General features: G+C 44.8%; 1 protein-coding gene across 1 annotated transcript in view; it reads right to left on the bottom strand.

The window, feature by feature from the left end:
* The window catches only part of LOC147427042 (Clathrin adaptor complexes medium subunit family protein), a 110,338-nt gene that overhangs the window by 32,539 nt on the left and 61,828 nt on the right, over window positions 1-15,971 (bottom strand). Inside the window, exons 2-8 of the mRNA XM_086498096.1 lie at window positions 11,079-11,256; window positions 10,900-10,990; window positions 10,723-10,817; window positions 10,499-10,591; window positions 10,370-10,418; window positions 7,704-7,842; window positions 7,511-7,627 (exon numbers count right to left, since the gene is read on the bottom strand). Of these exons, the coding sequence (XP_086354222.1) occupies window positions 7,511-7,627; window positions 7,704-7,842; window positions 10,370-10,418; window positions 10,499-10,591; window positions 10,723-10,817; window positions 10,900-10,990; window positions 11,079-11,256 (762 nt within the window). The remainder of the gene's footprint in view (window positions 1-7,510; window positions 7,628-7,703; window positions 7,843-10,369; window positions 10,419-10,498; window positions 10,592-10,722; window positions 10,818-10,899; window positions 10,991-11,078; window positions 11,257-15,971) is intronic.

The following is a 15,971-nucleotide window of genomic DNA, read 5'->3' as shown; positions in this document are numbered from 1 at the left end:
GAAGAGTCATGTGAAGAACAATCTAAGACGTGTGAAAAGAACTCTAAATCCTCATCAACCATTTCTTTTTTGCAACAACCCTTCTTTCAACCACATCTGGACTTATTTCCCGATGAGCTACCAACCACTTTGCCTCCTCGGCGTTCCGTGGATCATCCCATAGATTTGATCCCCGCCCAACCTCCACCAATTCGAGCCCCTTATCGAGTTTCATATTCGGAATCTCAAGAGATACAACGGCAGCTAGAAGATTTGATGGATAAAGGTCATATTCGCCCAAGCAAAAGTCCCTTTGGAGCTCCTGTTTTATTAGTCAAGAAGAAGGATGGGTCTATGCGTCTTTGCATCGACTATCGTGCTTTGAATAAGTTGACGATCAAAAACAAGTTTCCCTTGCCTCGCATCGACGAGTTATTTGATCAGTTGTTGGGTGCAAAGATCTGAAGTCAGGGTATCACCAAATTCGCATTCGCATTGGTGATGAGTACAAGACAGCTTTTTCGCACAAAGTATGGTCACTATGAATTCTTGGAATAACCATTTGGGTTAACCAATGCCCCGGCCTCTTTCATAACATTGATGAACGAAATCTTCGGTCCTTACTTGGACAAGTTTGTGATCATGTATTTGGATGATATTCTTGTTTTCAGTCGAACGATAGCTGATCACAAAGAACATTTGCAGATTGTCTTCCAAATTCTGCGAACCAATGTGCTATACATCAACAAGAAGAAAAGTGATTTTTTCAAGAATCGGGTGGTATACCTTGGTCATATTATTTATGCTAATGGCGTTGTAGTAGATCCCAAGAAGATACAGGTCATTATGGATTGGCCTTTACCACTCACTATCTCATATGTACGTTCTTTTTGGAACTTGCCAATTTTTATCACACCAAGGTGCAAAAGTTCTCAAATATTGCAACTCCTTTGACTGAGTTGACCAAGCAAGATAAGCTTCAATGGTCTGATAAAGTAGAACAATCGTTCAAAGCTCTTAAGCATGCCTCAACGACAACCCCAGTCTTGGCTACTGCAGATCGCACTCAGCCTTTTCAGGTGATGACAGATGCGTCAGATCATGCTTCTAGAGGTGTTCTTATGCAGAATGAGAGTGTCATTGCTTTTGACAGCCGCAAATTTTCAGCCATTCAAATGAGATACCCAGTTTATGATAAGGAATTCTTGGCCATTGTTCATGCTTACCGCACTTGGAAGCATTATCTTCTTGGCGCAGATTCCATTGTTTAGACGAATCACCAGTCATTAACATACATTTTTGCTCAGCAAGTGATGAATCCTAGTCAAGGACGATGGGTTGAGTTCTTGGCAAACTTTCATATGATTTTTCAATACGTGACGAGCCTTGCCAATGTGGTTGCACATGCCTTAAGCCGCATGCCTCGCACTACCAACTTTGCCATTTCCAATGTGCAGATGGAAATACCTGCTTGTTTCAAGCATGAATATTTGAATCTTAAATCCTCTACTCCAACTCCTGCAGAGATGAATATGTTTGCAGCTTACACCATTGCTAATGACTTGCTTTATTATATTGATCGCATTTGTGTTCCTCACAATGCACCATTGCGGAAGATTTTGATCCAAGAGCATCATGAAGTCCCTTTTGCTGCTCACCCTGGCATTAACAAGACATACAGACCATTGTCAGCAACATATTTTTGGCCGTAGATGGAGCAAGATGTTATCAAATTTGTTAAAGCTTGTCATTCGTGTCAAACAATGAAGGCTTCTTGCCAACTTCCTCAAGGTTTACTTCAACCTTTACCTGCACCTCAAGAAAGATGGGAAAGTATCAGCATGAATTTTATCACTAGTTTGCCTCGTTCCCAACAAGACAACACACAGATTCTCGTAGTGGTTGATCGGTTTTCAAAGATGGCACATTTTATTCCTTGCAAGAAGGCGACTTCTGCCCCAGACGTTGCGACATTATTTGTGCAACACATTTTCAGATTACATGTGTTACCAAAGTCTATTGTTTCAAATAGAGATCCAAAACTCACAGGACATTTTTGGACATCTCTCTTCAAATCTCTTGGTACAAATTTGTTATTCAGCTCAGTATACCATCCTCAAAGTGATGGTCAAACAGAAAGAGTGAATCAAATTTTGGAAGAAATGCTTCGACATTACATACAAATTCGATTGGAGTCATGGGAAGAATATTAGAGTTCGCATACAATAACTCTACCCATTCAGTGACTGGCATGACTCCATTCCAAGCAGCTTATGGGCATACTCCTCTTGTACCTACAAACTTTCTTCTTCAATACAAAGTAGCTCTAGCAGATCAGTTGGTTCAAGAAATGCAAGTTGTACTTATTCAAGTACGTGACAAGTTGGTTCATGTCCAACAAAAATACCAAAAGCAAGCCAATAAGCATCGGCGACATGCAGATTTCCGAGGAGATTTGGTCTTGTTATATGTAGCCCCACATCGCTACAAAACTGTGAAAGCGGTCTTTCCAAAGTTGTGACCTCGCTTCTATGGACCTTTCAAGATAATCAAGAAGTATTCAGTTGTCAATTACAAGTTGGAGCTTCCACTCTCACGGGGAAAACTTCATCCAACATTCCATTCTTGGCTCAAACAGTACATACAAGGAGATTCGCCTATTCCAAACTTATCTTCTTATGTGCCAAAAATCGAAGATGAACACATTATTCTTGTTCCAGAGAAGATTCTTGATGTTCGTCAAAAAGAGACATGACGAAAGATCACAATAGAAGTTCTTGTTAAGTGGATGGATCTTGATGAGTCAAACTCCACTTGGCAGACTGATGAAGACATGCAGTAGTACCCTAACCTTCTGCAAGAGTTCTTTGACAAGCGGATGACTTTCATTTGAACACGGGTTTTTAATTTAAATGGGAGGGAATGTTACACTCTTCTTGATTCATTACAGATGCAGATACGAAGTGTGACTAACCCAGGAGGACAATGGTCACAAACCTTCGCTCTAAAGTCATGCCTCTTCACCAACAGCCACACTCCTTTTGACGACTAGTCATGCCCCTTCAACCAATGGTTGCGGCTTTTCATCGAATGGATGTGTCTATTCGCCTAAAGGATGTGTCTCTTCGTGAAGGGTCATACCTTTTCATATGTACCTGCTCGTCTCCTATATAAGGAGCCCTTGTATCACAGTTCCAATCAATCAAACACAGAGTCTCCTGAGTCTTGTCTCTCAGTTCAGTTCAAGTTTCTTAAGTCTTAATCATGAGTTTACGTACTTAATTAAGGATTAGTAACTAGAATCCTCACAGTCTAGACCTGCTTGTCTAGTGTCTCGTCCTGGTTTAGTACTCTCTCGTCCAGGTCTAGTCAAGTGGTCCAGTCGCTCGCCTTGGTCTAGTGGCGTTTGGGCCAGTGTCCAGTAAGTTACAGTTCTTTGTGGACAAGGCTTGGGTGGGCTTCAGGTTACTGTATGACACATACAAGGCAGTCAAAAGAGCGACAAAGCCCACTACTAATTCCTATGAAGTACTATCACAGGAAGCGTCAACCCTTCGTGCCAAGCAGAAGTCCACTAGTCCCATTACCCCTACCTTCCCCCTCAGCCAATTCTACACCTCCCCAATCACCCCCATCAATAAAGTTCTCATCCCCTGTGTTACAGAAAGCTCCAAGAGCTTGTTTTGCATAGACAGCCATGGAGGAGCTCACAAGCGTTCTAGCTAAGGTGAATATTAAGTTTCCGACTTTCAAGGGGCTCTCCACAGAGGATGCCGACGACCATGCTTGGAGGTTTGTTTCCCTCTGCAGAGGTCGTGGCCTCAACCGAGAAGACACCTACTTAGCATACACCTTGGATGGCTTTGCAAACAAGTGGTACAGTCAGTTTGCAGAAAACCACTTTACTACATTAAGACAACAATTCTGTGAAGCTTTCAGACCAGGGGACTTCCAAGAGAAGGTTCTGGATGAGTTGGCCAACCTAATGCTCCAGCGCAATGAGACTTTTGTAGAACTCATGACCAGAGCAAAGTCCATCGTCGCAAGCTTCCTCAGCAACCAGGTGAATTTATGGTGAAGAAGTGGGTAGAGCAGGCTCTTCCTAAGACTTCTCAACAAAAACTCAGAGGGAGTCTCCGACCTCAAGCCAATCTGAAGGAGTTTGTTGCTCTTGCAACGAGGATAGAGGGAGCAAGGAAGCTGTTCACACATTCTTCTCAAGTAGAGACTACCTCTGTACTAGTGGACAGTCCATCTGACCCCTTGACTTCTTTACGCAGGGAAAAAGAAGCCCTAAAGTTACACCGCGCTCTTCAGGAGGAGAAATCCTTCTCTCTTAGACAGGAGAAGCCTACACATCACGAGGCTTTGGATCAAACCTGCTGTCCAAGGTATGTCAAGTACTTTTCAGTCTCAAAGTTTTCATCATGCTAATGCTCCCTCAGCCCCTCAGAGCTTCTACACCTCAACCTCCAACTCCATGTAACAGGAGCAGAGACCACCTCATTCCCCGTTTCGTCCATCAAATCAGCCCATTTTATGCTACAGATGCGGAGAATTTGGGCATTACCAAAGCAAATGTCCTTTACCTGAAGGGTCTTCTCTTTGCCATCATTGCCCTGAGTCTAAGGACCACTACAATAAGGATTGTCCCAAGCAAAGGGCATCCTCGTCTTCAAGCCCAACTCAGAACCAACAAGAATTTACATTCCCAAAGATCAATCTGATCGCAATGAACACCATCCCTCAGCCGTCACCTGCTACTCATGTAGTAGGCCACAACAAGTAGAGGAGCCTGTTGGCGTCCTTACTCAAGCACAAAGAGCACCTCTTGGTCTCAGCTTGCCAACAGGTCGATCTCGTCCATCTCCACTTCCACAACCTGGCCTACCTGACCCAACTGACATACCCTTCATCAGTGCTAAGAGCAGGCCAACCTCCATGTGCTCACATTGATGGAGCCTTCTTGGAAGCAATAGCTGATTCGCAGCAGCTCAAGGTCCCAAAGCAAGTCTTGCCCAAAGGTGAGAAGCATACAGAAGAAATTATACCGAAGAACACCTTTCAACAAATCTCCCTGTATGATATGCTCAAGCTGCATGAAAATCTTCAAAGTGACACTCTCACAGTCATTCAATCTCTCTACCCCAGTGCAAGGTCCTCTGGCGGGCACCTACCAATGCAACCTTCTGAGTCTTATATGATTTCATATCCCTCTGCCCCTCTCACTGATTACAAGAGTCCCCATCTAACTGTGTCTATTCGGGGGCAAAAATTTTCAGGTGTTATAGTTGATGGGGGATCTAGCATCAATCTTATGCCTGAGTTCACTATGATGGCTTTGAGCCTGCAGCCGACCCGCCTAGCTCCCTTCACAGTTACATTGGCCGACCAGAGGATAGTCTACCCAGTGGGAATAGTGGACAAGGTACCTCTGCAGGTACAAGACTTCACCTTTGACTTGGACTTTGTTGTGGTTCGTCTTCCCCAGGTTGAGGGTGGGTTTCCTTTGCTCATCATTAGACCATGGCTGCGCCACACTAAAGCACTTCATGATTGGGGGAATGATGCTATGTGGATAAATACTCCAGGAGCCCCAATGAAACCCATTCTCCTTGAAGGTGGTATGGATCCAGTAGTTCATCATAGTTCTTTGTCAGTCGAGTCCAACCCCGAGCTGGAACAACCTACTCCACCTAACGGGTCAGACGAAGATCTGCTTCAGTGGTTGGACACTACCAAGTCTATGCCTTGTTATGGGGTCTCTATTCAATCTCTGCCTAAAGATACATTTTCCTCCAATGTTTCTACTATCACTGAACCCAGTAAGCCCCCTGAGCCAGCAAGTAAGTCCCTCTGAGCCAGTAGCAACAGTGCCACCCGAGCTAGTATCCAGTGTGGCGGTCATAGAGGCAGTGCAAGCCTTCACCTCAGCCTCCTCGGTGCCAAAGCCCTCCTCTATATACGACGAGCTTCCCTTCGACGAGCTTCCAAAAGGACGGTTACAAGAAGAATATGTTGTCTTTATCTCTATTGTCATTCTAGTCATTCTCTGCAGCCTACAGCGCTTTAGAACTGCGAAGGTGGTGGTTGTCTTTTCCCTATGTGTCCTTGTCTAGTTTTTCGTTATAAACAGCATTGGCATCTTCAACATCTTCCAGCTTAGTGTGGCACCTTTCGGGCATTCAATCCCTACCCATGCTTCATTCCCCTCTCGTCCCTACTCACCTCCCCCTAGACCATGCCCTCACCCTTTCCCCTCCCCTCCCCTCCCCTCCCCTCCCTCGCCCCTACCCTCCCCCTCTCATCCCTACCCAATCCCCCTCGCCCCTACCCTATCCAATTGGTCTCTACCCAATCCCCCTCGCCCCTATCCTATCCAATTGGTCCCTACCCAATCCCCCTCGCCCCTATCCTATCCAATTGGTCCCTACCCAATCCCCCTCGCCCCTACCCTCTCCAATTGGCCCATCTCCAATCCCCTTCGCCCCTACCCTCCCTTCTCACCCCCACCCAATCCCCTCTCGCCCTTACCCTCTTTACCTCGCCCCTACCCTCCCTTCTCACGCCTACAATACATAAAGCCATGTGCACATGACACTCTCTCCTACTTAAGGTGTGTCAGAGTGTGCAGCGGAGGAGAACATACATAGCATGTGATAACACAAGGGGGGGGAGAGACACAGAGGTGAAATCTGCAACTCAATACCAGCGAGCCGCTGGCCTAGGCTCAGCCTCCCTTTTGAGTATAGACCGGTGGGCCCACCTCTAGGGTCGTTGGCCTAGGCTCAGCCTGGTTCTACTTTAGTGCTACAAGTTACAACTACAATGGCTCTCTTATATACATCATGGTGGTTCTCTTTGCATTCATCAGCCATAATTCTCTTTGATTCATGGTATGCAAGTGCGAACGATGGGTATACACACGGTGGACCTGTTTTGTTAGTGCCACACCCCCACAATAGGCCTCAATATGTGAGTGGAAACAACTACAACGAAGCTCTAATACCACTTGAAGTTACATGGGGGAGCAACTTCCCGGGAGGTCCCCTGTCCCAATACTCTTCCTGCACATGCACACTTAACTGCAAGGTTTCCATAACTGGTGACTAACCATCTAGACCTTTAAACCTTAAGGTGTTGGGGACCTCCCTTCTAGCCAATTTATGAAAGCACCAATGGAGTATGGGACAAAGCTCATCCCCAACAATTAACACACACAATCGGATAAATAAGACTATTGAGGACCAAGTTTAACAAATTCGAATACAAAGAACCAACACTTGAGGCATGCCAAAAAAGAGTAATAGCCTGGCTCTGACAAACAAGACAAGAACTGAATATTCAGTTTAACAATTAACCTTTCCTGAGAACTGGGTTGCTTGAAGTAGCAATAACAGTATTATGACACAGGTATTTAGCAGACATTTGAAGTTACATGTAATAAACAACCTGACGAAGGGACAAATCATAAAGAGCCCCTTGACTTACAGGACAATCATTGAAGCGAGTGTTGCTCAAGATGACTTACTTCATTAGTTCAAATTCGCCATCTGGTGGAACAAAGCTAACTGTTTTTTCTGAATTGAAGCGCGTAAGATTTACACACTGATGGAAGGTGACATCATCCAGTTCGATGGTTTTCCCACTGCAAATCACATTTAATATCTCAGTTTTTAACCGTGGTACAAATTGTAACACCTTGAGCAACCAAGTGAACGAACCTTCTTGCAGGGCGTGCTTTTATTTGAGCTTCCTTTTCCAAGCCTATCTTGTCATTTAGACCTAGCTTTAGGTCCGGCATTCCAGATAGGAAACACTTCATGAGAATTTTTCCTGTGGCATCACATCTTAGGACTGTACCTGAATCAATGCATTAAAAAACTCTCAGGACAAGACCATCTCGCTCATCATCAAGCCACCAAAACTCAACATTTGATAACCCTCAAATGACTAGGCACACCATCTATCCAAGTTGGTTAGAATTTACATTAAATGAAGGGAATATGCCTTGCTCAGCAATATAGAAGTGTTCAACAGCATCTTTGGAACATACTATGTTGGTGGAAAACTTGAAAGTTGCGGTGGTCAAACCACAACCAAGGACAAAATTGTGGAACATGCGAAAAGCGCAATCTAGGACATCCTCACTTGGCGTGTGCCCAAGAAACCCAATGATTTTGAAGTACCTTTGCATTTTTTTGTTTGCCACCTCGCACGTAGCAATGCCAGACACTAAAGAAGGTTGCTGTGTAAAGCGTGGGCCAAGACCACAAATTCAGTAATAATCCAAAATAGAGGTGATAGCTCACCAAACCTATCATCTCATCCCAGAACCTAAATGAACCCAGTTCCTATCTTTATAATGTAAACTTGCAAACCTCGCCTCTCATCAAGCATGAAGCTGATATAATCTCCATACTCACCTCCCTCATGTACTTTGCTCGATACATGACTCAGAAAATGTCTGCACTTCAAAAAACAATAAATACTAAACAAATATACTGAAAAATTGCAATGGTTCCCTTGCAAAAATTTAAATTCTTCGTCACTAAAATAATCAGAGTAGTCTTATTTCAATAGTCTAGAGCCCAAAATAGTGCATTTGCTCTTGTGTAAAAAATTTGCCAGGAGTTCTGACCGCATGCAGCAATGTCATCAACTTTCCTCAGCCTCTGGCAAGAGGGACCCTGGAGCATGGCTACATCCATCAGAAGAGCAAACCAATTGCCTGTATAATTTCCTGCTCCCAGTAGCCCTATGTGCCTACGATCATAGTTTTTCCCTACGTCAACCACACGTCGGACGCACAAGGGTACGGAAGTACGGAATAAGTACGGATCAAACTACCTGGAAATTACACGCGTCAGATAGCCTACTACATAAGATGCTTAAAAGCCTACATACTACAGCATGTTTAAAACTTTATACACAAACACAAAACCATAGAAACTTCACAAATTAGAATTTAGAGACTAGCTTGTGGGCGCGGGAGAAGCTTGAAGGTGAGCAAGAGAGGGTGAGAGGATGGGCTGGTCGCTGATTTGTGCCCAAATCTCACGCTCCCTGCAATGCCTGCATAACAGAGTCAGCAGCCCAACTCGCGCGGCCAAAAAATTTTAGGCAAAAAAATTTTGCCCCAAATTTTTTGTCGGGTACGGAATCACTTTCCGTACGCTTCCGTACTCGGACGAGTACAGAAGTACGGCTGGGCAAACACACGCGTACGAAAACTTTGCCTACAATGTGATCTCCTGCAACAGTGTCTTGCCAGTATACCTGTCCCTCTCCAACCAGCAGATGGTTGCCTTTCCTCTTGGTAAGATTCTCCCGGAGCCAAAAAATCCAGCATTCCATACACAGTCTTTGGAGCCTTATGATTACCACTTACTTAATCTTACTGGCATATCTTAATGACAGGAGCGTACGAGATTTGATGAATGTTCAGGCAAGAAACATGAAAGTTTTAGCACTTGAGAAACACCAAGAGTGGCAATCTGCACAGTACAGGTCATAGAATACACGTTCTGAAAAGTCCTGACATATGCAATTGAGTCACTCTTTTCCCCATTCTAACAAGCTTATGCAGTATGTTTAGAAGTGTGTCTAAATAAAGTAAATCAGAGAGAACACGGAGTAAATTAACAAACCAATGCAGTGTGCTCAGAAGTGTGTTAAAAAAAGTAAACCAGAAAGAACACCAAGTGAGTTGACTCAAACTGGTTGGATGTGTGGTGCAGCGTGCTTACATGAGCCTAAGTGGAGACTCAAAAATGGGCATGCAATCACACTAGGTCAGCGCGTATGTTAACCGTTATCACCAATATATAGAATGTATGTGTTCGTGTCTATCTAAATAATTTATATGTCAGACCCCCCCCCCCCACCCCACCCCACCCCCCACGGAAGGCTGAGACACTGCTTTCCAAGTCAACTCTCATCTCCCCCATACTTTCATTGCTCTTGCAATGATACAAATGCAAATGTACCGCTCCCTCCATATGCTCATAGTCACAGGAATGGAAAGGATAAACACTTCAGGAACAGGAAAGATAATCAGATAGGGAACCTGCGAAAAATTGTTAGCAGCTTACACAGCATTGGCCATTCATACGTCGATAAATCAAATTCACTTGTAAAATTTCACTGAATTCATGTTCCTGGATTGATGTGTACCATAATTTCAAACAAATCAATTGGGCACACAGACAATGTTGATGACGTACACTGAGTGATTACACTAAACTATAGTCGGGCAATTTCAACGAAACATTTTCATGTAGAGAAAGCTTGCATTGATTCTCATCAATGTGAAGCTTCCTTAAAATTTACTTTTGCTTTGAAAAATATAACAAGAAAAGGGCGATCAAGTATCAAGAGACCAAAGTACCTTTGGAAGACATTAGAAGATTTACACTTTCTACAATGTCAAGAAAAACCTGCAACAAGCAGCATTGAGAATCTCAGAGTGAGTTATAATTAATAGACATTAATACATACACAAATAACCTCAAGATACCTCATTCTTTTTGTAAACTAAACCTTCTCGCCGCCAACCTACTGCTCCAGTTACTTGAAGTGTTGCATTTGCTGGAGGTCTTGAATCTTGTGGCTTGATTAAGATATGAACAGAATATATTCAGCAAATGAAAGCTTCAGAAATACATTATAATAAACCATGCACAAAGAGTTGAGTGTGCAGTTGGAGTATGTCATGGCTGGCCGAAGAATTAACGCATCTACCTTGGAAGAAAAAGGAGAGCGAACGCCTTCTTGTGTGATGTACAGTTTCAAAATTTCAGGAGACAAGTTCTGAGGATATCCAAAATCCATAATTTCTGCAAAACTTCCATCATGTAAAACAAAATTTCCAGAACTTTCTATACATATATTGGCAATGATGAAGCAGCACAATAATACCATCCAACAGTTCGTATATTAGTACAAAATTATTTCGAATTGCATCTTCGTCAAATGCACCCCCAAAATATGACTTAAAAAGAGCCACTGCCTGGTTAAAAGCATATATGCATCAGGAAATATTGGAAAATCAAGCAGTTGAAAGTTTTCAAGGTCTCAAATAAAGTCTGAAGACATACCTCTACCACAAATCGCAATGCACATGCTGCATTCGCATTGCTGCTGACAACAATAACTATGTAGACATTGCTGATGCGCATGTACAGGAAGGAGCAGCCACCAATTTGCCTTACTGGGCAGGTTCCCAAATCTTTGGTTTGCAATATATGCATCCTAAAAGCATCTACCATGTTCCCCCTTGAAAAAGAAATAAATAACTTTTCAGGACACTAAATTAATCATTCAAAGTGCCACATGAGTTACCTCCACAAATATTTACAGTATTTACAATATTTACAGTATTTACAAAGCTGTCTAACAGGACTATTAACAAGTAAATTTATCTACAAGCACTCACCAAGGGATGAAAGGGAGATTTTAAAAAAAAACTTTTGAAAAAAAAAAACATGCACTAAAGTAACGAGCACTAGATTGTGTGGCTTCAAAATGGAGGGACAAGATTGCAACCAACATGCCCATGTTTACAAACTTCGCCCAGATAAAAGCGGGGAAAGGGGAAGGAAGAGGATTTTGTGGGTAGGTGGGTTTGTTTTCTTTTTTTTGGGGGGGGGAGAGGAGAGAGGAGAGAGGAGATCGAGTTTCCCGATGGTTTCACTTTAAATCCTGATTCTTTAGCTTACGTTCCAATTACGGCCCATGCCCTTGCCATGGACACTCATCACGAGTAAGCAGGAATTAGACACTCCAGGTTGGCACCTACTGCCTTACTCATCACGAGTAAGCAGGAATTAGACACTCCAGGTTGGCACCTACAGCCTTGCCCATTGTCTTCGAGATTCACCTGACTCGGGTAATTATTGTCTCTTACCCGCATAATTTGGTCCATCTCTTCCTATAGCATGTAGCCAATGCACAAAGAAAGCTGTCCACCGATTTCTTCTCCTGCTCTCGTGTGACATGTCACGTGCACACCGGGGCTCAGCACTTTAAACACTTGTGTCAGACGCTTTCTTGCACTTATTCGGAATTGGAGAAAGCAAAGATATCGTCAAAAAATGTGCCCACATGCTGCCTGCTGCCTATGCTCTCGAAAAATCTGGTCCATCATCTTATTGAACATTGCAAGAGCATTAGTGAGCCCAAATGGCATCACCAAAAACTCATACAATCCAAAGGATATACTGGACGAAATCTTGTATACATCTCTAAGGAGAAATCCTGATTTAGCTTCTACAGTGCAGACTGTTTAGTCTGGCTTTCCTTGTTTCGGAGGACGTTTACGATCTGGCCTTCCTGGAGTTTTACACAGCTTAGCCACCTGGCCACCTTGGGTTACAGGTTCATGCAGTGACAAGCTTCCGGTCATTCTCATGATGGTTCCTCGGCTTCCCCATTTTATCCAAACGGTTTAACTACAGACACCACAAATCCTATTGGGCAGACACTTGCAGGTCTATTGGCACTTCTTTCACGACAAGGAGTTCTTTTTCACACTCGGTTCGGGACCTTCACGCAGTATCTTCACCTCGTATCAGCGGAGTACAGCAGTTTGCTACACTGCTCATGACGGCACTTTACCATGGAGATCTAACAGAGGTCGGGACACCCCGGACTGCTGCTACACTCGCGGAGTTCGCCGGAGTATTGTCTGTAGGATCTATGGTGTCTGTAGTCAAACCGTCTGGACAAAATGGGGAAGCCCAGGAACCGTCGTGAGAATGATCGGAAGCCTATCAATGCCTGAACTTGTAACCAAGTGTGGCCAGGTGGCTAAGCTGTGGAAAAACTCCAGGAAGGCCAGATGTAGCAATTTGCCCCGTAAACGTCCTCCGAATCAAGGAAAGCCAGACTAAGCAGTCTGCACTGTAGAAGCTACTGTAAGCTGCAGCAGTCACCGAGAGACCGCATGGACCACCACCGGATAGTGTCTTGTCAGTAGGTAGGGTGATCCAAGATGAGGGGAAAGCCAGACTCAACAGTTTGTGCTGTGAAGGGCCTCTCAGAAGAGGGGTGGTCAGACAAAGCTGTCTGCACCATGATCATCCTGTAGAAGAAGGGAAGCCAGACTTAGCAGTTTGTCCAGTGAAGATTCTCTGAGAAGAGGAAAGGCCAGATCAATCTGTCTGCGCCGTCTTGCCTATATCTTCTGCCTCCAATCCTCCGATGTCAACCAAAACAGAATCCACACCAACAACGCCACCAAACTGCATCTCGGTGTGGCTCTCAATGTAAATGAGTTGGGAGTGTCCTACTGCCCAGGTCGGGGGATAAGTCTATTGTAAGGTTATTAAGGGTGAGTGTAAGCAACTCTGAAGGTAGAAATCCAAATGATCACGAGTGTAGAAGAGCAACTGCACTACCATCCAAGCCAAGCTCTGGGTGACTCCGAATGTAGTCGTGGAATGCCTGATCTCTCGCATCTTGCGGGTAAACTCTCCAAGAGAGTCCAAAGCACTGAAGTCCCACTCCAATCTGTAGATCCAAGCAATGAACCTGTGGGTGGTGTCTTCTCTAGGAATGTCAGAATCCCATATGCCATGAGCATGGCCATATCTCGTGTGAACTCCTCTGATGAGTGCATAAGAGTACGTAACCGCGAAATGATGGCTGGAATGAATGGATCTCCCAAGGATCATACACCCGTAGATGATTAAGCCAATGTCGAAACTACCGTGTACTACAGCAGTCACTGAGTGTCACAAACTATAGACGTGTCAAGTCACTGAAGAACAAGCAACAGCAGAAGAAGAAGTCCTACCAACTTATGGGACCCCGTCCGATGGGGCCCAAGTGACATAAAGGAATTGAAATAAAGTTGGATCCTCACACACACACACACACATAAAAGACAGCGTAGAAATTGATGATGTGGCAATTGTACGGACAGCCCACAAATTGCGTTGACATGCTAACGTAGCAACCTGTCCGGATTTCCGCGGTTTGCGTTGCTGACGTGGCAATTGTACGGATTTTCGTAAATCGCTGGCAGCTTTTGGGCATTGCTTTTGGACCAGATGCTTTTGAGTTTGAAGGCTTTTCATGTAAACTGCTTTTGGGCCCCATGGGCTCATTTTCTGGCATGCTTCTGGACGAAGGTGAGAGGATGGAGTATCGGCTTGTACTTTGATGATGCAATATAAAGAAATACTAAAAGGGGCGCCAAGGTTTGGGGCCAATACTCTCTGAGATGGAATTCCGCCACTCCGTGTCGCGTGTGCTCTCTTTCAGTTCAGTTGTTATTGAAGTGCTAAAAGTCTGTTCAGTCTGTTGTTTTCTATTGGCACGTGGTGCCCGTCTTGTGACACTGAGAGACCACATGGACCAGCATCGGATGGTGTCCCGGCAGGAGGTAACTTCATCCTACGTGAAAAACACAAGCCATGTCGCTGTTGTCCACCCAAAAACGCAATTGCGAGGTGATGAAAACGCTGCTGTCCAGCGATGCTCGTACGCTCCCAGAATGGTCCGGAGCGGTGCAAAGGGTCAGGGGAGGGTGGGGAATCAATGTAGCAACCCCGGGTGGGCTCGAAACAGAGAAAACAGCAGTGAATAATGTCTGAAAACTGATGGAAATGAAGAGGATTAGGGCCGGCAAGGCATCGGATGCCAAGCCAGGTTGGTGGTTGCAAGTTCCATAATGGGCATGGGCTAGCACTCCCCCTCTCAACCTGAAAACGCTGGTACATCAGCCCTAGAAAACGCAAGTGCTCCCCAAAAAAGGGGCACAAAAAAATGCAAGTGGATTGGAGGAGTTTTCCGACGATGAAAGAGCCCAAAAGGGCCAGCGCTGGCAACCTCAAGCAAAAAAGGCAAGCAACCCAGCCACAAAACGCAGATCTGCCAAAAATGCAGATGGAGGAGAGGTAGTTCCGGCGATGAAACAGGCCTCTGTGGCTAGCACTGATGGGGGAGGGTAGAGATCTGGTGTTCTCTAGCAAAAACGCAAGGGGAAGGATGAGGTCTTCGTGATGGATATCCTCCAGCTCATGGCGCCCCCCCTCTTGGTGTAAAAACGCTGGCTGATCTGATACCTTGAGAGGAGAACCTCATGCGGAAAGGTGATGGACCCAAACCATGAAGAGCCTGAGCTCTGATACCAAGTGAGAGTGCACGTGTGCAGAAGCATGAGAGAGGAGAGAGAGTGAGAGACAGTAGACACAAACGCAAGATGCTGGTGTAGGAAAGAGGGGGCGATCAGCCCCCCATGACTACCAAAGCAAGAGACCAGTCCCATGTCTGTGATCTATGACTGAGAAGTGGGTAACCCCCCCTTGCCCCATATATAGGTGCCCGGGGAGGTCGAGCAGTGCAAGGGATGCTGCCACGACCCAGCATAAAAAAGTATGTGTAGGGCGCCTGGACAAAAAACAGGCGGCCGGTCCATAAGTGAACCGTCGGACAATGCAGAAGGCGGCCAGCCTAGAAGTGGGCAGCCGGACAATACAGTCTATATGCATATGCAAAGGGTGGTCAGCCTGGAGGCACACTAGCCGTGCATGCATGCCCTAGACCTATGAAGGGAGCAAAGTGGTGTAAATCTAATATAAAGATGCATGGTTTCATAAGTCTATTGGCTGAAATTCAACTTACTTGTAGCCCAGAACAACTATATCTGCTTCGTACTAGAATTTTCTGCACGGGAGAAGCCACTGCCGTTATCTGCTCGCGTAGGAGGTATCCACACGTGCCAAAAACGCTGGAGGAAGAGAGAGAGAGAGAGAGAGAGAGAGAGAGAGAGAGAGAGAGAAACGCTAGAAGCATAGATACACTACAAGCAAGCTCTCAATACACAATGTCTGAATACAAAACCCCAAGAACTCCTTTTATAGGATGTTAGGTTGAGGTAGGGCAAAAATGTGTAACTGGGTAAAAAATATAAAAGCCCAAAAATGGCTAAAATATGTGTGCACCCAACGAGGCTCAAAAAAATGACCGACCGAACACGTGCTAAA

This window comes from Adiantum capillus-veneris, chromosome 24, assembly GCF_014529385.1.
Source record: "Adiantum capillus-veneris isolate H3 chromosome 24, ASM1452938v2, whole genome shotgun sequence".
Taxonomy (NCBI): Eukaryota; Viridiplantae; Streptophyta; class Polypodiopsida; order Polypodiales; family Pteridaceae; genus Adiantum; species Adiantum capillus-veneris.
The sequence above is the reverse complement of the archived record's forward strand: the minus strand, read 5'-3'. Positions and strand labels throughout refer to the sequence as shown.